At 40.5% G+C, this 25,616-nt stretch overlaps 1 protein-coding gene across 1 annotated transcript in view; it reads right to left on the bottom strand.

Annotated features, from left to right (window-relative positions):
• Window positions 1-305: 305 nt before the first annotated feature.
• Window positions 306-25,616, bottom strand: part of mao (monoamine oxidase) — a 40,190-nt gene continuing 14,879 nt past the window's right edge. Inside the window, exons 2-15 of the mRNA XM_077536883.1 lie at window positions 24,444-24,538; window positions 24,019-24,156; window positions 12,937-13,041; window positions 12,770-12,861; window positions 12,363-12,504; window positions 10,630-10,779; window positions 9,032-9,191; window positions 8,861-8,957; window positions 8,479-8,532; window positions 8,348-8,405; window positions 7,620-7,717; window positions 7,436-7,547; window positions 1,740-1,802; window positions 306-1,656 (exon numbers count right to left, since the gene is read on the bottom strand). Of these exons, the coding sequence (XP_077393009.1) occupies window positions 1,501-1,656; window positions 1,740-1,802; window positions 7,436-7,547; window positions 7,620-7,717; window positions 8,348-8,405; window positions 8,479-8,532; window positions 8,861-8,957; window positions 9,032-9,191; window positions 10,630-10,779; window positions 12,363-12,504; window positions 12,770-12,861; window positions 12,937-13,041; window positions 24,019-24,156; window positions 24,444-24,538 (1,520 nt within the window). The 3' untranslated portion in view covers window positions 306-1,500. The remainder of the gene's footprint in view (window positions 1,657-1,739; window positions 1,803-7,435; window positions 7,548-7,619; window positions 7,718-8,347; window positions 8,406-8,478; window positions 8,533-8,860; window positions 8,958-9,031; window positions 9,192-10,629; window positions 10,780-12,362; window positions 12,505-12,769; window positions 12,862-12,936; window positions 13,042-24,018; window positions 24,157-24,443; window positions 24,539-25,616) is intronic.

Here is a 25,616-nt window from a genome sequence, read left to right as displayed (position 1 = left end):
ATCTAATCTTTCTTTGTTGTCTGTTAAAAATGTTCAACGGACACTTTAAGGGAATGTTACATTAAAGTAGTTCCCACTGAGGGCCTCTGATTTGACTCCTTATCAGACCTTTGACTTCCAGTGAACCTGGATGAGGAGGGGTGTATGGGATTTTCAGTCACACGGGCACTTAAGTAAATCCAACAATATGAATAAAGCGCCATAATTTCTCAATAAAGGCACAACAAACCATAACAACTTCACTGACACAGACAGTTTCACACACATGCACAGATACACATTAATTGTACAATACAAGTAGGTGATTGGTTTCTTTTTTTTCTTTTTTAATACAATAACTGTTTATCCAACAAACCCATCCTTTATTCATAATTTGGCTTTGACAATTAAAAAAACTTGATGATGAATGGGTGTCCGATCCTATTAATGTTTGACGTTAAAGCGACACAAGAAGAAGCACATTTATGCAGACCATAAAAATATACCACTTAATGAAGAAGAAATAATAAGCGATGAGTATAATTTGTACAATTAGTGTTCAAGAAATACATTCAAATGCTTTCATCGACTAAAACGCAATCTTAACAGTCGTACAGCACTCACTTCATTTAACTAAAAATACTCAGCATATTTATCTTATGTCAATAAATCCCTGCAATAAATTTATATTTAGTACATGTTTAGGACCATGTTTGTGACATACTGTATTGTTTCTTTTTCTTTTTCGCTAGCTAATCCAGTGCTTTGATTGGCCAGTCAGCATTGGGGATGTGTGGCCTACCAAAAACTCAAGTTTTTTTTTGTTTTGTTTTTTTTAAACTGGAATAGTTGTTATCTGAAAGGTTGTTTGAATCTCAAAACTTTGGCTTCATCACACATTCCAAAAACACACATTCGAGATTAATAATTAAGGACTCTAAATTGTCCATAGGTGTGTTTGCTTGTCTATCTGTGCCCCACGATTGGTCGGAGACCAGACCAGGGTAAACCCTGCCACTCGCCCAAAATCAACAGGAGAAATCACTCGTGTCCTAAAGAGCCGTTTAAAATGGATGTATCGTGAAAGTGCATTGTTTCCATTAGTACACGTTGACAAGAAATACAGTAGAATACAAAGACAAAAAAACCTATGTTTTAACCTGCACTGCAATGGTACAGTTGCTGCATCATCACAATAAATCAGCACCTAAAAATCATCAGATGCACAAAAAGCACACACAGTGCACCAAAAGTTCAGATACGCATATTTGAGCAGGATTTGTTTAAAAAAAAAAAAAAGTCACATAGTGCAACGGCATGGAGGATTAACGGAGACGTGCATGTAGAGAGATGGACGTTATTGTGATAAGAGGTATCTATATAGCTTAGCTATTCAGGTTGTCATATGAATAGTTAAAAAAAATGTAGCTACGGATTAACAGTCAGCACACTTCTTTCCACATGGAAAGTCGCGCTTATAAAGTTAGTATAAGTGCGGTGATGAGACAGCAGCACTGGCATTTAACACCGAGGGATGAGGCCCTTCTTGTAGGCGATCATGCCAGCCACCGTGGCGACAGACAAAAAGGCCGACACTCCCACAAATTTGACCAAGCCGCCTACTGAAGGCAGGTTCCTGTCCCAGAAGGTGGTGACGAAAGTGCGCGCTGGCACTTCCTGTTGGGATGGTGAAGAGGCGGGGCTTCAGTAACATGTATCACTTAAGCATGTGTAGTAAAATTTCCGATGACTCTTCTCACCTCTGATTCGGGCTCTGTCTGCCAGATCTGGCTGCGGGGGATTTTTCCCATCGTGCATAAAATCTGCAGCACAGTAAATAGTGGTCATTGTGCATTAAGGGCAGTGGGTTATTATTATTATTATTATTTTTTAAATAAATATTTTATTAACTATTAACTTTTTTTCTTTTCATCTTAAAAACACTTGCTACTTTATTTCAGGGGCGTAAATGTTTATTCCCCATAAATTCTGCATGGCTGTCAATCTACACACTCACAGAAATATTTCAAACCTAACTTAAGAATTATGTAATATTTTTATATGATAAATACCCATTTACTTTTTTTTTTCTTCCTCTTTTTTTTTAACATAATTTTAACACAAACCTACCAAATAAACCTTATACAGTATGATACATATTCATTAGTCTAATAAACCCCATGGCATTTATTTGAAATGCATAATCCTCAGGTTTATGTATTTTTTACATTTTTGGGATGTCTGTCAGTTTCAGCCCGAAAACGTAAAACTGTAAAAAAAAAAAAAAAAAAAAAAAAAAATCCACTTAGCAGTATATTTATCGTGTATAGGTAACCTAATTATTATGCAATTCAAACAATATACTTTATGTATTTTATATAAATACTCTCATTATTATTAATTTAGAGTATATATATATATATATATATATATATATATATATATATATATATATATATATATATATATATATATATAATTATACTTCATTAATACTAAATACATCAACCTGAGGATTATTCATTTCAAATAAATAGGCTTTATTAGACTAACGAACACGGATTATATAAGATTTATTTGGTAGGTTTGTTTTAAAATTATGTAAAAAAAAAAAAAAAAAAAAGTCAATTGGAATTTGTCATGTACCTTACACGATGTAAGGTAATGTAAAGTAACATGATGTAACATAAGGTAACGTCACAATGTCAAGTAACATTAGCTAACATCACAGACTTGAATGTTCACATAAGTTAATACAATATGTAACCACAGGTAACCTAATATAAGGTCACAATTACTTTTTTTTTTCTTTTTTTTTTTTTTAAATATACAGCATTTAGTTCAGTAACTACGAAGAATTCAAAAGGAAAACAACTCACAGGCCCTCCAAGAGGTGAGATGAAAGATGGGCTTAAAAGGACGGACCACACGGCAAAGACAATGGCAACGGAAATGTACAACGAGAACAACGGAGCTTCAGCTAATGTGAACAAAATCCACCAAAAGTGTGCCTGCGGATGGGAAAAGACTATGTATAGAGGACTGCGAATCCACCAGGGGAAGGCAACATGTGGTCAGGGCGGCCAACAGCAACCTGCCACCGCTATGGTGGGTGAGACAAGAGGGACCAGAAACCAGGTAGAAAAACACAGTGAAAACAGAGCCAACATTGCTGAATGCACAGACGTTACAGGAGAAGTAAGTCCTTCAGTAGAAGCTAAACCCCTATGTAAGCATCACGACCCAGTCCAAACAATCTCACACAGAACAGAACCTCAAGCAGAGTCCAAAAAGCCACCAAATAAGAACAAGCTCAGATGGCCAAAGTGAGTAACCAGAAGTCAGGTAGAAAACCAAAGTACAAAAGAACCTAATGTTGTTGAATGCACAGACGGTAGAGGAAAAGGTAGCCCTTCGGTGGAAGCTGAAGCCCCATGTGAGCACCGACACCCAGTCCAAACAATCTCACACAGAACAGAGCGTCAAGCAGAGTCTAAGAAACGAGCAAGAAAGAACAAATTCAGAAGGCCAAAGTGAGTGACCAGAAGCCAGGTAAAAAAACCACAGTATAAAAGAGCCTAATGTTGTTGAATGCATAGACGGTACAGGAGAAGGAAATCCTTCAGTGGAAGCTAAACCCCCATGCGAGCACCAAGACCCAGCCCGAACCATCTCACACAGAACAGAGACCTCAAGAAGAGTCTAAGAAACTAGCAAGAAAGAACAAGCTTAGATGGCCAAAGTAAGGGGCCAGAAGCCTAGTAGAAAACCACAGCGCAAACGGACCCAGTGTTATTGAATGCACAGACGGTACATGAGAAGGAAGCCCTTGGGTGGAGGCTTAACCCCCATGTGAGCATCGAAGACCCAGTCCAAACCATCTTAAACAGAACAGAGCTTCAACCAGAGTCTTAAAAAAACAGCAAGAAAGAACAAGCTCAGATGGCCAAAGTCAAACAAAGTAGAGGCATGGCATACAATACATTGGATACAGACCTGACCAGGATCCTGGAGGAACGGTTGCATGGTGGGGTAGAGGGCACGTGCAACCTGTTTGGGGACATTACAGGCTGTACGAGATCTGCAGGGACAGGTTCGACGAAGTTATCTCCAAAGAGAGGGCTGCCCCAAGGGAATGGAGCAGGAGGGAAAAGGAGATTGCCAAGCTTGTGCAAAGACGCCGGCAACTGCGTACTGGAAGAAGGCAAGCCAGCAAGAAAGAGTAGGTCTAAAATTCCTGTGGAAGGACGCTAGGCAAATATTAGCCAGGCTCCATAGAACCAAATCCATCGGCAGGAGTAGCAAACTGAAGCAGGAAGAGTGAACCAGCTTCTTCAAGGATCCCTGAGCAACTGCCAGAGCAGAAAAAAGTAAGGGATGCTCGAAAACCACCAGAGAACAAATGGAACAGTATGTCAGAAGGCAGTACAGCGACCCGCTAAGAAAAACGCCATTAGGAACACCAAGTTTCCAGACCTGCACCTACAACCTCTATACAAACTGCTGCCCCAATGTGCTAGAGTTCCTCTGGCACCTATGACCTTCTGAAAAAAAGAAGCAACTCTTTCCAACTTAGTGGCAAAGGGCTGTAGCAGTCTTCATCCCCAAGGAAGCAAACTCGAAGGAAATTGAGCAATTCAGGAACATCGCCTTGTTAAACGTTGAAGGGAAATGCTTCTCAGTGCTGGCCAGAAGATGAGTACCTACCTGCTCAAAAATCATGACATAGGCTTCCAGGATGCATTGGACATGCTACAATGATCTGAGACGAGATCCAGAGGGCCAAGTGGGAGAAGACTGATTTGCACGTCTTCTGGCTCGACCTCACTCACACATATGGATCAGTTCCACATCAGCTGATTAATTATGCCCTGGAATTCTTCCACATGCCTCCCTGCATCAAGACCATGGTAGCAAATTACTTCAGTAATCCACAGATGTGCTTTGTTCTCCAGGATTTCAACACCGGGTGGCAGCAGTTAGAAGTGGGAATTACAATGGGGCATGCCATTTCTCCAATCCTGTTCGTGGTGAATGAGTTAAAACATTGGCTGGCTGGAGGTTACCTCCATTGAGGAGCTATATGGACGATTTCACCAGCCTCCTCCAGACAGCAGCATGTACATCCATTCCGACTGCTGAAAGGAATGGACGAGTTAATGTCATGGGCCAGACTGAAGATCAAATCTGCAAAATACCGTAGCCTGTCACTCAGAAGAGGAGTCAGAAATGACAAGACCACCTTTTTCGCCAGGGGTGGGATCCCCTTCCTGTCAGAGTAACCCATTAAAAGAATTAAAAACTACACTAGGCTGAGAGAAACACCACAGAATGGATTAAAGGAGCCAAACGTCAGTGAGTAGTTCCTGGCTGACGACCCTGCAGCTGACCCATGGGCACCGGAGGATGTGCGGCAAGCAGCAATGCCAAGCAGAAAATGGTACCTACCTGCATATCAAATGATTCAGTTACATAGGTTTTGTAGTGAACCATACAGACTAGACCAGTGGTTCTCAAATGGGGGTACGTGTCGGCACTCCAGGAGGTATGTGTGATTTTAAAATATATTGAAAATGTATAAGTAATTTTATATATATATATATATATGTATATATATATATATATATATATATATATATATATATATATATATATATATATACATATATATATATATGTGTATATATATATATATATATATATATATATATATATATATATATATATATATATATATATATATATATATATATATATATATATATATATATATATATACATATATATATATATATATATATATATATATATATATACATATATATATATATGTGTATATATATATATATATATATATATATATATATATATATATACATATATATATATATATATATATATATATATATATATATATATGTGTATATATATATATATATATATATATATATATATATATATATATATATATATATATATATATATATATATATATATATATATATATATATATATATATATATATATATATATATATATATATATATATATATATATATATATATATATATATATATATATCCATCCATCCATTTTCTTGACCGCTTATTCCTCACAAGGGTCGCGGGGGCTGCTGGCGCCTATCTCAGCTGGCTCTGGGCAGTAGGCGGGGGACACCCTGGACTGGTTGCCAGCCAATCGCAGTATATATATATATATATATATATATATATATATATATATATATATATATATATATATATATATATATATACACACACATTTTTTTAAATTAAATTTACATTCAGTAGGCTATTCACTTTCACAGGGGATGAAATATTGATTATCATTGAAACAAATGTTGACAACCACTGGACTAAACAATGTGGTTCAGCACAAGGTCAAAATTGTAAAAACAACAGACATTGCCTTCCATTTTTTCTCAAAAATCTTTTTCACTGTACTGTAGTTTTCCTGTGTAACCTGCGTATGTTGGTAAACCACCAATCACAACGTCATCTATCATTCAACTGTGCCACTGCATCCAGACGGTGGTATTACTAATGCGACTAGACAGTTTGTTTCCTTTTACAATAAACTATTCATGTCACATTTGTACTAGTGTGATAAATCTGCAATAAAGTGTTCATCCAAAATGCAAAGAGTGTTTGTGGAAGAGACACTTGAGACACACTGTCTCAGTGTTGTCAGGAAAATAAGAAAGGGATGCTACAAATAAGAAAGGGATGCTACAAATACTTTAACATCAAAAGACCGATGAATTTTGTATAGATGACTAAAGCGATATAAAAAGAGAATTGTGGCGCAAGGGAATTTTATTTCAACAAAGCCTAGTAAGTGGTCCAAGTATGCAGTGCACTAAACTTGAAATGGGTCTTTAACGGGACACATGAGACATGGATGCATTCACAAGTGACTTTCCGGTTCCAGTATTCTAGCATCAAAGTGAATTAAGGTAGGTCGGATGTCTTCCAATCAGGCAAACAAAGCCAAGCTGATCCCTGGTGATAGTGAGGGATTGGCAGCCAATCTTGTTATATTGTGGAGGTAAGAGGGTATTGCATGATGCTAATAATGTTAGCATGACACCAGGCACTCAACATGACCCAGAAGAATGGAGATTCTGTCAAGCCATACATATCTTTGGTCTTATTGGGATTTAGCATTAATATTATTTGCGTCAAGAAAGACATAATTTGGCAAACAATATGGGTCCCAGCAAAGAGCCTTGTTGTTTCTCTAAGTCGCAAAGTAATTTTTAAACAAGAAAGAACAATGAATACTATTTAACATTAATATTATTGCTTCATCAAGTCATGAACTTCAATCCTGACTGGAGCGTCTGTCTACGAATATATACTCAAGGTATCTATGTTTAAAACTAGCATAAATATTCCACTTTTCCAACAATGTCTGATATTTTGTGTGTTCTGACCTCCCTGGCTGCCCTCTCTCCAGCCTGGACGGCACCCTCCATGTAGCCGCTCCACACAGTGGCGGTTTCGGTGCCTGCAAAGTACAACCTGCCAACCGGCTCTCTCAGCGCCCTGCAAGGAAGACATGGAAAGACTTTAACCGCTGTTCACCACGGACACAGCTCGTTTATCCACTCTGCTTACCTTCCGAACTGGGTGAGGATGCCTGGGGGGAAATAGGCCGTGTAGCATCCTCCTGAGTACTCCTCTTCACACCAGTTCTTCTCCTCGTAGTGGATCGCCTGGTGCACACGTTAATGGCTTGATTAACTGAGATCCCAAATAGCGGGTGCTATATTGCGTGTTCACTGTCACTCTTAAGAGACTGCGTGCTGTCGGTATGCTGCCGCTCAATAAAGTTAGACTAATTTTCAGTAAATAACTACTGTAATTCATTCACTCTCTTTTGTAAGAAGTTGAGTCCATGCACTTTTCTATTGATGCGATAAACCCTCTCATAGTTACTTTATTTACTTTTTTGAGTAACTAATTACTTACTTTTACAAAGCAGTAACTCCATTGCTAACTGAATTACTTTTTATAAGTAATCTATAACTATAACTACTTTTTTAGGGTGATGTGCCCAACACTGTCCTGTGGGTTGTTTTGCTTCAAACTTCAAACTATCATTGCATCATCACATCCACTCAATCAACTTGAAATCTCTGCATGGCAATTTTTGGTTTGGTATTTACAGTTATGCGTACTCATGGTAAGCAGATCAGCTTCCACACTCTGCGCCAATGAAATCAAGATTGTGCACAGTTTCCTGTGTGCAAACCTTTAAAGTAAATGGAGCCCATACTGTATTGTTTACATAGATTGTAAATGATTTCAGTCTTCCATTTGTTTGTTTGGGATTCCAAACTCACATGCAGAGCTTCCTCGGTGTCTAGTGCTCTGGAGAAGCTCTCACAGATCTTGGTGAACCTAAACACAAAAGAACATTTTAGGCATGGAAGTGAAAGTTTGTGTTGATCTTTTGTCGCTATGGTAGCAATACCTTTCTTCTTTGGTCAGCCCGCAGAGCCTTCTGCATTTGCGAGCCAGGATAAATCTGCCACACATTATTTAAAAACCACCTTTAATGTTCAGTTGTATACTCGAGTGCAGGGACTGCTGTGCTGGGTCTCGACATATGACCTTTTGAATGAGAGCTAGTAAGAGCATATGTAATGAAAGATTTGTACAGTGGTGTAAGAATACAGTATGTTCTCACATGTACAGTTATAGCTGTACGTTGTGTTTTCATTATATTGTTATATATTTATGGCCTAAATGTGCCCCCCCCCCCCCTTTATTTTAGTTTGGATTCCTAGTTCATCTGCCAATGGTGAGTGTTCACAGTATTATCATTTCTTATTTGTCTGGACGTCCATTTTCACCCCATAATGGCCGGCACGCTGCCATCAGGCTTTGTGTCATCCAGTGTCAGTCCAATGGGTGCCCCCTCCTCCTCGATCATCATGCTGCCGCACAAACCTGAAGACAACCCACCCAAAGTTGATGAAAAACAAAAAACAAACATACAAAGCAAATAACAAGTTCTCCCTCACCTTTTTTCCTCCAGAAGTTCTCTTTATAGTACACCATGCACTTGATGACCGACCCCATGGGGACACGATTGATTAGCTGGTTCCTCAGTGGAGGCAGCTCGGGGTTAAAGTGTATCTTTTGATGGAGACATGGCGGGATGGCCAAAATCACGTACTTGGCCTGAGGAGGTTGCAAAAAAAAAAAAAGCCAGTAGATGGCAGCAAATAGCAACAGATGTTTATTGTGCTTGTATCTCTCTTTTCTCTGTGACGGGATTGCAAAGATACATGAAGATATAGACCTGCCAGCAGACTTCCAGGTGGCAAAAGGAAGTGACAATATCGCTGACCTGAACTGAAAATTATGACAGAAAGTTGTTGTGTTTGGGGTTGTACTGTAAGACATAACGCAAAATGTTTAGGTGCTTCTTAAAATAAATAAATAAATAATACAATTCAATATTAATGCAGTGAAACCTGTGGGTTAAGCGGATCAAAAGAAAGACTGCCCGGTGGCGTAGTAGCCACTTTTAAAGGGAGTGCATCTGGTCATGCTCATGAGCCACAATGTTAGTGGTTTATTTTACCAATATGACCGCCACATTGACGTTGTTCTAGCCTGCTGTAGTCTTCTGTACGTCTGTTTAGCTATGACAAGAGAGCAGTGCAACTCAGAAACACGTGACCATTCTGTATCCGTTGATGGAATTACGGTCAATTCTGGATGTAAAAGACTTCACCAATATACTTTAGAAGGGATGCTTTGAGTGGATCTGTTGAATTCAGGGTCAGTTGGTTCCGTGTGCATTAAATCGAGGAACAGGTCTATGCCCAGGCTAACAAGGAGTAGTTTCCATTGTAAAGAATAAAGCATTGATTTTATCATGACCATGAGTTTAGATTAAGTGGATGCCTAGCTGAGAAGTCTATAGTGCATAATTGATTTCACCATCAAAAAGCAATAATGAGCCATCCCATGAGTGATCATGTTAGCTATGTCTGAATTTAAACCATGTCTATTTTTGAGGCATCTTACCTGTGGCTAGCCATCCATTTAACTTTGTAGCAATGTACCTCATGTCACTGTTTTTTGACTGACACTTCATAAACTTTGTCGGTAGTAGTAGTAAGCAGTAGTGTTGTTCCGATACTGGCCGATGCCCAGGTTTGCAGTATCGGCCGATACCGATACCATAGTTTTTTTTTTTTTTTCCTCAACATGAAAAAGCTGTCCTGCTATTGGTTCAGAGCATTCAAAGGCCAATAGGATATCTTCGATCGGCATGCAGTAAGCATGTCACATATCAGTGACAGTGCTGCATCCAAAATCCAATATTAGCATTGGAATTAATGGTATCGGCATGTTACTTGTGAGTACTCACCGATACCGATACCACTGTTTTAATGCAGTATCGGCACCTCTGCCGATACCAGTATCAGTATCGGAACAACACTAGTAAGCAGCATTCAATCAATAAACACTTTTTTTTCCTCAATCGGTTTGCCTTAGTCAAATGACATGGAAGGGTTTGTTTACGAGTAGTACCATCTGAGGAAAATCAATCTTTTGCCACCCGAAAGTATGTGTGAGGTGACGTCATGGACAAAAGGTGTGTTACCATGTATGTCTGTCTGTCCGTTGTCTCCACCACCACCATGTCGCCACTCTGGTCAATCCTGCAGACCGGAGATTGCAGCTTGACCCGATCACCTAGTTCTTTGGCCATGCACTCGCTGATCTGACCCGATCCGCCCACAAATTTCCTCTCCTGGTGATGGAGAGAGCAATTAGCAAGTAACTATTTCAAATTGTCTCTTGTTCCAATATCTATCCCTTAACAAATAAATATCTCTCAAATAAGCCCGCCTGCCTTTCCAACAAGGGTAGAGTCCATTCCCCTAGTCCCTCTAACCCCCACCCAAAATATATCGAACGACGGATCGTGTTCAATATCCATGAGAGAGGCTCATTGCTGTAGATGACAAACACCACAGTGTAATGCAACATGCATTTTGAAAAGAAAGAAAGAAAGAAAGAAAGAAAGTAAAAAAGAAAGAACGAAAGAAAGAAAGAAAGGAAGACACAAAAACAAACAAGCACAGGATGCCTGGGGGGAAAATATATATATATCCATCCATCCATCCATTTCCTTGACCGCTTATTCCTCACAAGGGTCGCTGGCGCCTATCTCAGCTGGCTCTGGGCAGTAGGCGGGGGACACCCTGGACTGGTTGCCAGCCAATCGCAGGACACACAGAGACGAACAACCATCCACACTCACAAGCACACCTAGGGACAATTCGGAGTGCCCAATTAACTTGCCATGCATTTCTTTGGAATGTGGGAGGAGACCTGAGTACCCGGAGAAGACCCACGCGGGCACAGGGAGAACATGCAAACTCCACCCAGGAAGGTCGGAGCCTGGACTCGAACCGGAGTCCTCAGAACTGGGAGGCGGACGTGCTAACCACTAGATCACCGTGCCGCCTATACATATATATATATATATATATATATATATATATATATATATATATATATATATATATATATATATATATATATATATATATATATATATATTATATATATATATAAAGAAGAAGAACAAAAAAAAAGACCGTGGGCGGTCCACTGTACATATTGTTACATATATATATTAAGAAGAAAGAAAAAAAAAAGACCGTGGGCGGTCCACTGTACATATTGTCGCTAATAAGCACTGTTGTTTTAGAATAAATACATAAAAAATTTAAAATGAAATATATTTACATAGGGTTTATATATTTGGCTTTATTATAGATTTATTTTACACATGCATATACTGAAACCATCACCAAACGGCAGTTAAAAATGTTAGATACATTTACATAACAAAGTACATTGTAATAAATAGGCCATTAGTTTTTAATATGTATAAAGCATATGATAAAACCAAGAGACGACAAAGAACATGGTTGAATAAGTTTTGTATTTCTGACTGCAACTCATTTTAACATGTAAACCGTACCAAAGAATCTTTAACTTATTTCTTTTATTAAAATATTTTTTTTGTTTATATGATTAAATAGTAAACAACCATATAATGAAATGAGAATAGAGTCACAATACAGAATATAGATTTCCCGAGAAGAATAACTGCTGCGTTCATTACAGTGTGGGAATTTTGAAATTAATTAAAAATGACAACTTCATTCTCCTACCATTATAACAAGCAACACAAATCATTCAACAAGACTGCTCAGATTGGACGCTTGCATGGCCACTTGTTACTAGGCAGAGTTCACAGTGCTCAATCGTAACTGCCTCATAGGCCAGTAAAAGTGTGCACATTGCAGTAAGAGTTCATACCTGTCCCCCGTTGGTGGTGGAGAAGATCCTCAAGGTTCCTCCCGACTGCTTGATGTACCACAGGAACCAGAGGGCCGACACCTCGTGAGGTTCAGAGGTTACGTTCACGTTGACAAACAACGTGGCGAAGCGACGAACCGCCCTTCAAACACAAGACGGTGTGTTACAACTGTGTAACTGTAAGCTGTATTCATTTGACTTTTTCGTTGCCTTTTTTCTTTGCAACACTCATCAAGGAGTTGGTGTTAAGAAGAGTATACACAGGAAGTTGATGTGAAGTGATGGGACACCCATTCCACCATCACCAATCGACAGTTGTTAGTGAGATGTGTGATTGTTTAACTTCTAATGATATAAGCTCAGTCAATTTACAGTTTCAATACAAATGCAACCAACTGACATGGTACCTGGTCCAGCAAATTTTATCGATGAGCTGCTGCATGCTCATCTGGTCCCACTCCTCAGCATGAGGGGCTTTCCAGGGGGCTTCGCTGGGGATCTCAAAGCAAAAGGGAAAAACAATCGGTCAGTTTTGATTGAATATAGGATAGAAGAGCGAGCGTTCAGCATTTACCTCCTTGCCCATCTTGTCAAAGGTCCTGAACAGACTCTTGTAGTCCAACATGACGAGGGGGTTCCAGGTGGACGGAAAAGAGCCTTTGTAGGTGTAAGACTTTCCCTGATGGACACAATGGATGGAGAGTTTATTTTTGTATTTATTCCTATTATGCTACCTTTCAATGAATTAACTCATTCACTGCCTTTGACGGAAAAAGACGTCAAATGATGCAATGCATTTTTGCTGGGCTGGCAGTGAATGTGTTAATTGGCCTTTTGCTTGCCGGAAACATTTTCAGGTGTCAACATAGGCTACATACAGACAAAAAATAATGTTTTATTTTTGCAAATAATGCTTATCAATTAATCTCCAGAACTTGATTATTGTAACGGTCTTCTGACTGGACTCCCTCAACAGAGCATTCAACAGCTGCAGCTCATTCAGAATGATGCAGCTCGGGTTCTGACCAGAAAAAGGAGATTAGAAGTTACTCCAGTCCAAAAGATTTTACACTAGCTTTCAGTTATAGAATATATTTTAAAATTCTGCCACTTGTCTATAAATCACTGGATGGTTTGGGTTATTAATACATTCAAATAAAAAAGCTAATCGAATAAAAAACCCAGTAAGGCTTTGAGGTCTGCAGACTCGGGGCAATTAGTGGAGTCCAAATTTTAAAGCAAACATGATGAAGCAGCATGTAGCTGTTGTGCTGTATGCAAATGGCATGAGCTGCAACAGAAGTCAACCCTAACCCCGGGTTTTCACTGGATGCGGTTGCGGTGCGGTTGCGGTGCGGTGCGTCTTGACTGCGTGCTCCGGACGGGTCAATTTTTTTGTCAATCCACACCGGCTCCGCACAGCTGCGGTCCGGCAGCTCCGTCGCCGCCCACTTCCCAACGTGTCTCGCGGGACCGCGCGCGCGCGCGATCATGTGGCATTTCACAACGACAAACATACAGAAAGTCTGCTCAACAGAGAAGCAGAAAGATATGAGATTCCATGCAGCATCCTTTTTTTGGTTGTCCTTGTAAAGTATATTAATAACGAGAGTCGGGTCAGTGCGGGTCCACTCTTTATTTCTGTCTTCCGGGTCCGGCTGCCGCTCAGTACGGCAAGCGAGACGGGCACAACAAGCAATCGCGAACATCAAACTCACAATACATTACAGTCCTTATAAAAAGGATGTGCCGTGTCATATATTATTTTGTGGTTTTCCACCTCCAATATAAACCTCTCCTCGTCCATGTTCGCTGGTGTCTAAACCGTGAATGAGCACATGGCCCGGCGACGCCCACGTCACGTTTTGCTGAAAAACTTGCGAAATAGGAGCTGGCGAGTATTTTATTCTGAAAGGTAACCGGAAATTTATTTTGAAACTGCCTCGGTCTTCCTGTCGCGCTCGATGTGTTTTGTGCTAGCTTGCCATTTGCCGGAGGCCTACCGCTGCGGCGTCCGGCAAAAATAGAAAATAGGCTATCCTTGCGGAAGGCTTGCGGCACGCCGCAAGCCTTCCGCAGTCAACACGCAACGCACCCGCAAGCGGTGTAGACTGCACCATTCGAATGAATGGAATCTAATTGCTTGCGTCGCCGGACCGCACTGCAACCGCACCGCAACCGCATCCAGTGAAAACCCGGGGTAAGTGTGTGAATACTTTTAAACCCAGGTTAAAATTAAGGCCTTTCAATCATTAATTATACTGTACATTCTTGCTTATAAATGTCTTTTAAAGGTGTTGTTTGTAAACGTGTTTAAATGTTGTCAATGTGTGTTGTTTTAGCAATTTTAGTAAGCTACATTTATTCTCTTTGTCTTTGAATTTCTTTCACTGTTTTGTTTGTAAATGCTTTTAGGTGCTGAGCTTTTGATTGTGTGAAGCACATTGAGTTGCATTGTGTAGGAATTGTGCTATATAAATAAAGCTGCTTTGCTTGAATAAAAAATAGATTAAATTTTTTAATCAGATTAATCACATCTTAAAATTTTGATTAATCGCTTAATTAAAAGGGCTTTTTATCAACATTTTTTGACCGCCAAATTTAAAATGCACCTGTTTTGTGTTAATTTTTTCAGCATTTAATTAATTTAAGAGGACGTCCCATCCTCCTCTTTTTTCTAATCAGTTAATTACTTGCATAATATAAAGTGGAAAAAATATGACCCCAACAGTTTGACATGAGCAAATATTCTGAATGTCACACGCAAACATTTATGAAATGCTTCACTTTAAAACATGTTCCGTTTATTGTTCAAACACAACCTGTGCTACATTTAACGTAGCCATCATGTGTCAAGCTAAAGGATCATCTACGGTCAAAATTAAAAGTGCGATTAAGCTGCGTTAATACATGATTAATGCGATAATTTTTCATGATTAATTAATTAGTTAACACTTTTAACTTTGACAGCCCTAATAAAAAACTAATAAATATTTCAACTGAGAGACTTTTGTGGCTTGCTGAGTGCTGCTATTTTGATTAGCAGAATAATAAGCAAATGGGCTCAGCAAGTCACTGTTTTGTTCTGAATGACACTGTCTATGAACTATTACACGTGTTACACAAGGAGCATGCATCTGAGCATGTCCCGACCTTAAGCACAATGTACCTAAGGTTGTGCCCAATAAACTTGAACTTCAATGAATTTCACCTATGAACAAATAGTGGATTACTGCACTGCCGTTGCTTGTGGACATAACATGACAGACTGGTTTTTATTATTGATTGTCTGGATAGCACACACATGCACACGCACGCGTAACAATGACACTGAAAGTTTTAGAGTCATGACTGCCATAAACGCTGGACTTTATGTTACACAAGAGGTGGTGAACCTTTCTCCTTAATTTTTTATTTATTTCATAATTGAAATAAATTATTTAAAAATCCTATAATTCATCCTACAAAAATCTAAACCTAAAATCTAAAGCTAAAAAAAAAGCAAAGCTCCTACAAACGCCTACAAAAAAAAAAAAAAGTTACATTTTTCAGTAATGTTACCAAAATTGTACTACAGTTTTGGAAGAACGTATGCATTTTAAATATATAATACATAATAATGACAAAATACATTTAGATGAGCTCCAAAATATGTTCTACTTTACTGACCGGTACTTGGTGTTTTATGACTTTTATATTGTGCTATTGTCAATGGTTGGACTTTTGACCAGTTTCTTAACACTCATGGGGAGAAAGTTCATTGAAGGAAAGGTTATTGCTATCACAATTTGTTTCATGCTTAACTTTTGCTCCCTGCGAAAATGAAAAGCAAATATGTCCAATGTCTTTCTTTCTTTCTTTCTTTCTTTCTTTCTTTCTTTCTTTCTTTCTTCTTCTTTAGTGTCTATTTACAAGTCACCCAAAGACATTAAAAGGGATACTTGAGCCACTTTCAAGAGTAAGAAGATATTTTGTCTATAATTAATGTAATAACGTAATTATTTTTGTTTATAATTAATTTGATAACGTAATTATTTTGTTTATAATTAAAAGCACGGTCTTCCGTTTTCACTCAGGAAAATGCACTTTTTAAATACAGGATGTAGAGACACTTTAACAACTCCTCAGTCTACACCTCTAGGCAGATTTTTTTTCTTTTTTCACTCACTCACTCACTCACTCACACACTCACTCACTCACTCCTCACTCACACATGAATTCATTTCAAAGAGTTCAATCTTTGTCTCATCAGACCACATAATTTTCTTTCTCATGGTCCGAGCAGCCAGACTAAGGAGTGGCTAAGCTGTGAATATCTATGTACATGTGATTTAGTTACCAATATTTATTCATTGTGGACATAATTGATTTTTTTTTTTCCCCCCACATTTTAATTCAAGTCAGGGCGGCAGGGTGGTAGAGTGGTTAGCACGTCCGCCTCCCAGTTCTGAGGACTCGGGTTTGAGTCCAGGCTCCGGCCTTCCTGGGTGGAGTTTGCATGTTCTCCCCGTGCCCGCGTGAGTCTTCTCCGGGTACTCCGGTCTCCTCCCACATTCCAAAGACATGCATGGCAGGTTAATTGGGCGCTCCGAATTGTCCCTAGGTGTGCTTGTGAGTGTGGATGGTTGTTCGGCTCTGTGTGCCCTGCGATTGGCTGGCAACCAGTCCAGGGTGTTTCCCCCGCCTGCTGCCCAAAGCCAGCTGAGATAGGCTCCAGCATCCCCCGCGACCCTTGTGAGGAATAAGCGGTCAAGAAAATGGATGGGTGGAAGTCAAGTCAAGTCATATTTATTTATATAGTGCTTTCAAACAGCCTTAGCTGTCAAATTTTAGTGTATCCATTTTTTTTGAGGGGGGGGGGGTGTATTTATTCTAATGTCAGCTGCCACAGAAAGACAAGTTTCCATGGCAATTGTGGTGAAGCAAACGAACAGGGAAGGCAAGCATGTGAGTGGGGGAGAGGGGATGCACACAAGCATCTGCTTCGACATCAGAGCAGCCAATTGCCTTTTGCTTGGCTGAAAAGACAACACGTACCCAAGCTGTGTCCTGTAGGTGGCGCTAAAGTATGTAATCAAACTATTAGGAGTAGTTTAGCAGTGCTGTTTACACTAAAAACAATCATAATCACATTGTTAATAACACTGGCCTTACAGTGTTATTCAGTAGTGATACAGCTTTCATTTGATTGCATAACTATTGAAGTTGCCAACAAACCGACTTACCCCAGCAAATCAGTTGGCAGAAGACAAAGGAGGACAGGAAGTTAAAGGCCCTATCTTCCGGTTTCACTCTGGAAAAGGCACTTTTTAAATACAGGATTTAAACAAACAAACAAACTACTTCTCAATTTACAGATCAGGGCTTGTCTTCATTTCTGGTGGTGATTTTGTCCTAAACCCCCAGCCCCCCAGCCTGTATTTTTCCATTTTGTGTTTGTTTTGTAAACAGCGGGACGTTTCTGTGGAATGACAGTGTTTACACCCCTCCAGCCAATCGAAGAGCGGGGGGTGGCGTGTCGCAAATGCGGCCGGGAGAATGTGTCGGCTGCGTGACGTCATTCCCGTGACAATTTGAAAGCACGCACGGATTATTATTTTTTTCACTCACTCACGCACTCACTCACTCACTCACTCACTCACTCACTCACTCACTCACTCACTCACTCACTCACTCACTCACACATGAATTCATTTCAAAGAGTTCAATCTATAAAATAATAATCCATGTGTACTTTCAAATTGAGTGATGTCACGCAGCCGGCAAATTCGCCGTCTTTAATTTTTCATGACCATTACAGTCAGACATTTGATCGCAAGGTTGTGTGTGTCGATGTTCATGTTCCGGGGAGTTGTGGCAATATTTTTTTTTTACCCCTTTTGTGTTGAATTACAGTAAAAGTCCAAAAATGCTTTTCAATAAAGGACATTTAAGTCGGCCACTCGTTGTTGGAATACTGTATAAAGAACCAATTATAGCCCACAGATGACATGGCAATAAAAGAGTAGACTAGCACTTAATTATTAGATGTTTCTAACCATGCGGCAATAGGCCTGTCTGATACTGTTTGAGTGATATGGCCAACTGTAAATATAATTAGGTGATAAAATGTCAAATAAAAAGTCTACTGACCAATGAGTGAAGTGAAAGATTGCAGTGCTGACAGCTGCAGGCCTCAGAAGCCTGCTGATAAGGAAATCAAGCACTGGCCTTTTGGAGCACAATCTGTCAAGGAAAAGCTGATTAGCAATGCGGCTATGCTAGCAAGGCTAGTCCCTGATTACACAATGGCTGTGCACAAGTGCTGAGTCGATATTAGTCCACTAACTTTCCACCACACCCCTATAAGGAGTTTGCCTTCCAGGTCATTGGCAGCTCCAAAAGTCTACAAGGAAATTAGGGACATTTTTAAATGTATTTATTTCACAGCTTTCATGTTAATAGAACATATTTGTGTGAATTTCATTCAAATATGAGTAAGTTTTAAGGGAGTGTTTCACATATTAAATGCATTAAACTAGTATTTCAAGTCAAAGTATAAACAGAATTCATTTGTGCATCAATCAAATACAAGCAAAAAGAGTAGCTATATAATTTGTACAAGTTTTGTAATGACATTGCTGAATTTTTAACCATTTAAAATAAACACTAAGGAGGACATACTTTTGGCACAAATATGAGAGGGGAAAATTAACAAAAATGCTATTCATAATACGTAAAGTTATTTTTTAAAAACACAATATGAAGCATCAAAAATCACAAACACTCAACCCTCAGTCAGCCGGGACGGAGCTAAACAGTTTGAGAATGAGGCCGAAGAGCAGTAATACATGTTCCCAGCGCATTCCTGGACGGTTGAGGTCACTATTTGTGTTTTGGTCCGTTTTTAATTTTTGTTGTGCAATGGGGTATATGCCACGGAGCAGGTGGGACTTCCGACTTCCGGGTTTTACACAACCGGTTTCCGGTTGCTGTTTTTCGACGTGTGGGCCGCGTCACAGGGTGTGAGTGTTGGAATTTCTGGCCAGCAGTGGCTGGGAAAGGCGCTAATGTGTGAAACCCGGAAGTCGGAAGTGCGTGGCATTTACCAGTGTGTTCAAACACTAAATAGCTGTAATCGTGGTGCGGTAGGGTTAGAGTTATAATATGTTATAAGCTGTTATAAAATGGCACACAAACCCGCCTGAGCTATAGTTTAACAACAAAGAAAGAAAGAAAAAGGCGCTTTGAGGTTGAAAATCCGTGTGGGCGGAGTCAAACGTTTAGGTCCACTTGACGTGACGCACGCCTCGAACTGCATTGTGCATCCAGGGCTTACTAATAAATAAAAGCCATTGTATCGTACTGGGATGCTCTTCCTGTGTTTTAAACTTTATTAAAGCAGCATATACTATAATACTTAAATAACCCTAACCCTAGCAATAGGATCGGTTTGTTTACCAATGGTCGTAGTTGAAATTAAGCCACGTACGACCTCCCCCCACACTCCCCCACAGTCTCTCATAAAGTAAAAAGGTAACCGCTAACTCTGTTGGCCTAATTCATAGTTAGGATATAAAGTACCTTATTGAAGTATTATAGTCTGTTTTCAATGATGACGATGGCAACGTCTGTTTGTGTTTTTGTACGTGTCTCATAATCTCAGTATGTACTGACCAAGTTTCCAGTGAAGGTGTTATAGTGTGGAGCGAGGATGTAGTGGATGGTGGGGAGATGGACCCAATGGCAGAGAAACACGGCATGGAGACAAACGGGAAGGGCAATATATGGAGCTTTATTTTCAATGACTAAATAAATGACTGGACGGGACGTGAGCAGACTGGGCATGATGTGGACAGATTTGGCATGACGTGGATAGACTTGGCATGGCATAATTTAGCAGAATGTGGAGACTTGGATTGACGTGGACAGACTTGGATTGACGTGGAGACTTGCCCGGGATTTACACCGGATGCGGCTGCGGTGCGGCTGCGCTGCGTTCCGGCGACGCAACCAATTAGATTCAATTCATTCGAATGGTGCAATTTACACCGCTTGCGTGAGCGTTGCGTGTCGACTGCGTCTCAGCTGCGGCGTGCCGCAGCCCTTCCGCAAGGATAGACCTATTTTTTATTTTTGCCGGATGCCGCATCGGTCGGCCTCCGGCAAATGGCAAGCTAGCACAAAACACACGGGAAAGAAATTCCGACGCAGTTTCAAAATACATTTTCGGTTACCTTTCAAAATAAAACACTCGCCAGCTCCTATTTCGCAAGCGTGTGAGCAAAACGTGATGTGGGTGTGCCTGGAGTCAACGTGCGAGGTGCTCATTCATGGTTTAGACACCAGCGAACATGGACGAGGAGAGGTTTATATTGGAGGTGGAAAGCCACAAAATAATAAAAGTCCACCTCTCTTTCTGCTTCTCTGTTGACCACAGACTTTCTGTGTGTTTGTCGTTGTTTTTAATGCCACATGATCACGCGCGGTCATGCGAGACACGGCGGGAAGTGGTCGGCGACGGAGCTGCCGGACCGCAGCTGTGCGGAGCCGGTGTGAGTTGGCCAAAAATTGACGCGTCCGGAGCATGCAGTCAAGACGCACCGTACCGTACCGCAGCCGCACCGCACACGCAACCGGTGTAAATCCCGGGTTGGATTGGCGTGAAGACTTGAGGAGACGTGGAGACTTGAGTAAATGTAGAGACGCTTGAGTTGACGTGGGGACACTTGACCAGACGTGGAGACACTTGATCAGACGTTGAGAAACTTGACCAGACGTTGAGACTACTAGCATGGCTTAGCACACCTCAACTGGACTGGACTGGGCTGGACTGGACTGGACAAGACAAGACAATGCTCCCACAAGCATGAACAAACACCACTCACTAAATACAACACTAACAAGTCACTAACAAGACACACCTGGGAAACACAGCAAACAGAGGGCACTAATTAGCAACACATACGGAGGGAAGGCATACACAGGTGGATGAGGTTAACTATGACGAGGCTATGGGAGACAAAACCGGACAAAAAGACAACATAAACACCCCAGACTAAACCAAAACCCAACCCCCCAAAACTGAAACATGACAGAAGGCTCATTTACTTGCAGCAGCATCGATCAAAAACACAGATTCCCTTTTATGAGGCGGCATAAAGTTAATCCAAGGGAAAAGGCTTGGAACAGCCTCGGATTTCGGGCATCTGACACTTTCGCGTGTGGTCTTTAATCCCACCGAATCGCTCAAATCCTGTCATGGTTCGGTTCTCAGCCCTGTTGTGCTCTTGTTTGTGTTCCAGTGCCAATAACGAGGGGGGCGTTCCCCAGCCCCGCACCTGCATCGCGTTGGCAATCAGGACTTTAAAAGGACTCCGAGCAGCACTGCCAGCTGTCGGATTATTATTTGCTCACCATTGTGTCCAAGTGTTCTCCGCGTTCTCCTGTTGATAAGTTTTGAATTTGCTGTCGTCCTAAGTTTAGTTTGTATTCACGTGTGAGTATCCGCGTCGCCTTTTGTTGTATTTCCGTGTTGATTGATTCCGTGTACATTTCGAGTAGTCCTTGCCGGTTGCAAGTGTTTTGTGTTCCTCTATTTCATGTCCTTGCCTTTTGCAAGTGTCTTTGGTTACGTTAGTGCTCCTTGCCGTTTGCAAGTGTTTTTTGTTACATTCGCGTTCCTTGCTGTGTGCAAGCGCTGTTTGTAATTATCATTGTCTTGCCTGCGAGCAAGCTTGATCACTCGGTTTGCCAAAGAAATAAAGCGAATTGTATTTTTCCTCCTCTGAGCCTGCGTTTGTGGGATCTGCTTTCTCCTCGACTCTGTCGAGCCCTAACAAATCCACTTCTATTTTAGTTCTGTATCACAGGGAAAACGAATGAAAGGTAAAGCTGCTTTAATAAAGTTTAAAATGCATGAAGAGCATCCCAGTACGATACAGACTTATTTTTTGCCTGCGCCATGTTCTATTCGCTGTGAACACCAGAAGTTGATGCGCACAATAATCATTTGACTTTCGGGTTTTGTGAAAAATGTCATGCCATAACAAGAAACAAACCAAAAGATAATGTACACAAACACAAATCACGACACCTTCCTGACACTAAAAGTACAACAATGTATGACACACCAAACACAAGCATTAATATTTATATGCAGAACAACCAAAATCGAGCAATGGTAATTTTACCACTATGAGCAAAGTATTTAGACGTTAGAACATTGGTATTCCTCATATGATTGTACACATGCACCACAATATATTGTGTGCCAAACATTGAGCTTTGGATGGGGCCCACTCTCATGGGAACTAGCCAGAAAACTTCAAATGGATCCTCCTGTGATAGTCGTTAGGGGAGACTCATTCGCACAGTGGGTCATGTCAATAACATACTGATGCTAACAGTGATGTTTAGTTTTCTTGGTGTATATGGCAGATCCTCAAAGTCTTTCTCTGACATGATTCATTGACCTGAGCAACTTAGCCTACATCCAGATAAGAAGCACACGCTGGAGTCAGTCATGTGATTTAGAGCTGGGGTAAAAACATGGCAGCAGCACAAAATCGAATTATGCGGAGGATGAAAACAGGTTTAAAGACAGCGGCGCGCCCAATGCTAGCAAGATATGGAGGAAAAGCAAAGAAAGATGGCATCTTTCTTCTTTGAGAGCTTTCAGCAATCCTTTCATACACAATAAAGAATGAACTGCATCATAGCCCTCAGGCAAAGATTGGCATCACTATCATACTGCAGAAGAGTACACATGAGATCTATATGGATGGTGTGTTCAGAGTTTGTGAAAAATCTCTTAGAAAGTCTTCCTAGATGAGTGGAAGCGCTTACCTTTACTTCGTGAAGGTGATATGAACATATATGGCCTACCCCAAAAATGTTATTCATAAAGCGTGGATCGCATACATACGAGTAAATATGCAAAATGTGTAACGTACCGATTCGGGATGGAGAGGTACTATAGTTACATCACTTTCACACTGCATTCCTGATTAAGATGTGCATCAGAGGTCGAACAGTTGAGCCAGGATTTATTCGCCTGTGCCTTTTAACAGAACTTACCAAAGCGGCACACAGTCTGTCTTTTACTCCATTAACGTAATTAGATGTGAGGCCATTTCAGTGCAACAAAGTCAACTATCGTATATCAAGACAAAGAGGTGTGGGTCTTTTCCTCATGTGGACTGGAATGGCATTGCTTAACACCCCACTGCTGCTATTTCGACAGCACTGATCATTGACATTACAATTTTGTTGTGGACTAATAACTTTTCTCTGTCTGTCCCCATTCAAACATCGGGCAAAAACCTCAAGAAGACAAGAGTCTGTTTCTGATCAGTAACAGCCTCGCTCCTCTGTGTTTCTTCCTATGACACTTGTGTCTGCTAACTCTCAGCCCGTTCCAGAGTCCTTCAATTGTATTTACTCTTTTAATGATAAAATAATCTGCATGTGGTGCTAATGCGAAGACGATTTTATGCTCAGATGATAACGGGCCAGACTCAAAATTTGTCTTAAAATGTTTGACAGTGCCCCAAGCATTTAAATTGTAGCAAAAGCTAGCTCACATTTATCCAGCCATTCATCAACCAGCATTATGAAACACTACAAATATTTCATCCCCCAAAACAGTCAAGTGGAAGAATATGTGAACACTCACATTGACATAATGCACCATAGCCTCCTGCTCGTTGACTTTGTATGTCTTCACACCGTACTGCTTAGCCAATCGGAGGATGCGATTCTGCGTCGGACCGACATAAGCCCCACCCAGGTCCACCCATTGAGTCTCCTTACTCTGAAACAAAACATAATATAAATATATTTAAGACAGTGAATTCTTAAAAGTTATAACATTGACTTGGTCATCTTTTTTTGGTGCCTTTCGCAAAGATTTGCTTATGGGTTGTTTGCAGTTTTAATGTTGCTAATTAGCTTAAGCTAAGCTAGAAATGAAATAAACTTTAAGATTATAATTTGATCCATTATGTTTAACCAACAACTTTGTGGTCTATGATGGAAGTTGCTTTTGTTTCATGTTAGCAACAAATTCATCGGGGTAATATCTCAGGATTTGGTTCTTACCCGCACAGTGAACGTTCGACCGCCAACTCTGTCGCGGGCCTCCAAGACCACAGGCCTCAGTCCGCTCTCTAACAACAGCTTGGCTGCACTCAAACCTGAAAAAGGGGCAAAATGACCTAATCAGCCACAACACAGTCTGCATTTTGCTTAGTTTTCTGGTTAATCATGTCAACTTAGTTTTGGTTCCTATCTATTCTATTTTTGTTAAAAGTTGTTGTTGTGATCCTTTATGTAGACTCTTGTTTCTACTTAGTATGCTTCTCTAGTCTTGTCGGTTTAACCCTTCTCTCCTTGTGCCCAACCAATCAGTTCCTTCCTGCACTTTTGTCCTCCCAGTCGTTTCCTTTTGACCATTCATCTCAATTTCTTCCGTTACTCTCATAACAATAGGATTAAAAGGAGTAGGATTAACTGACTCATATTCCAACTTGAAATGTGCTGACCTGTGGTAACCGCAGCAATGAACACATGAGAAACACACCACAAGTCAGACAGCAGGTGATCATGTGATGGGAGAAAAGGGGGCGGGTTTCACACTCTGGCAGCCGTTCACACTCTTGTCCTCAGTGAAAAGGAAAACGGGCGTGGGAAAACACACACGCATGCACGCACTCACATACACAGTTTCTGCCTGGACAATATCAGTTGAGGAGCCCATTTGTTTTAATCTGTTTCCAGTGCATACCACCATCAGTGTTGCTGGTTCATGTGAAATAGGAAATGTGTTCCTGAAAACACAAAACTCCCCAAAACACCCGTGCGGAAAATACACTATACACTGACGTGATGGGTTCCAAAATGCCATGGAATTTCACAATTGGAAACTTCAGTGAGGATTACCAGGAATATGCGGGACATTAAAAAATGAAAGGTTGGCTCTAGAAAAGTCAAGTATAGCTGAGGAAAATATATTGTGAATAACTGTGACTGAAACAATGACAAAATCACTGACAAGGCGGGGTCAAGTAGGACTCAGACGCAGGCGTAAGGTAGGCCACCAAGGCAGCAGGTTTATTTCCGGCCAACAGTGGTCTCCTCTCAAACTGAGAGGAGAACAGGGAGGGGAAAAAGTGGAGAACAAAAAGCGCTCCACTAGGGAGGAAAAAACAGGCAAAAGGTACTGGGGACAACAGAAAGCGCTCCGCTAGGGAGGAAAAAGGGCACAAGGCAAAA

This window comes from Festucalex cinctus, chromosome 11 (genome assembly GCF_051991245.1).
Source record: "Festucalex cinctus isolate MCC-2025b chromosome 11, RoL_Fcin_1.0, whole genome shotgun sequence".
Classification (NCBI taxonomy): Eukaryota; Metazoa; Chordata; class Actinopteri; order Syngnathiformes; family Syngnathidae; genus Festucalex; species Festucalex cinctus.
Note: the sequence above shows the minus strand (reverse complement) of the source record. Positions and strands in the feature narration are given on the sequence as shown.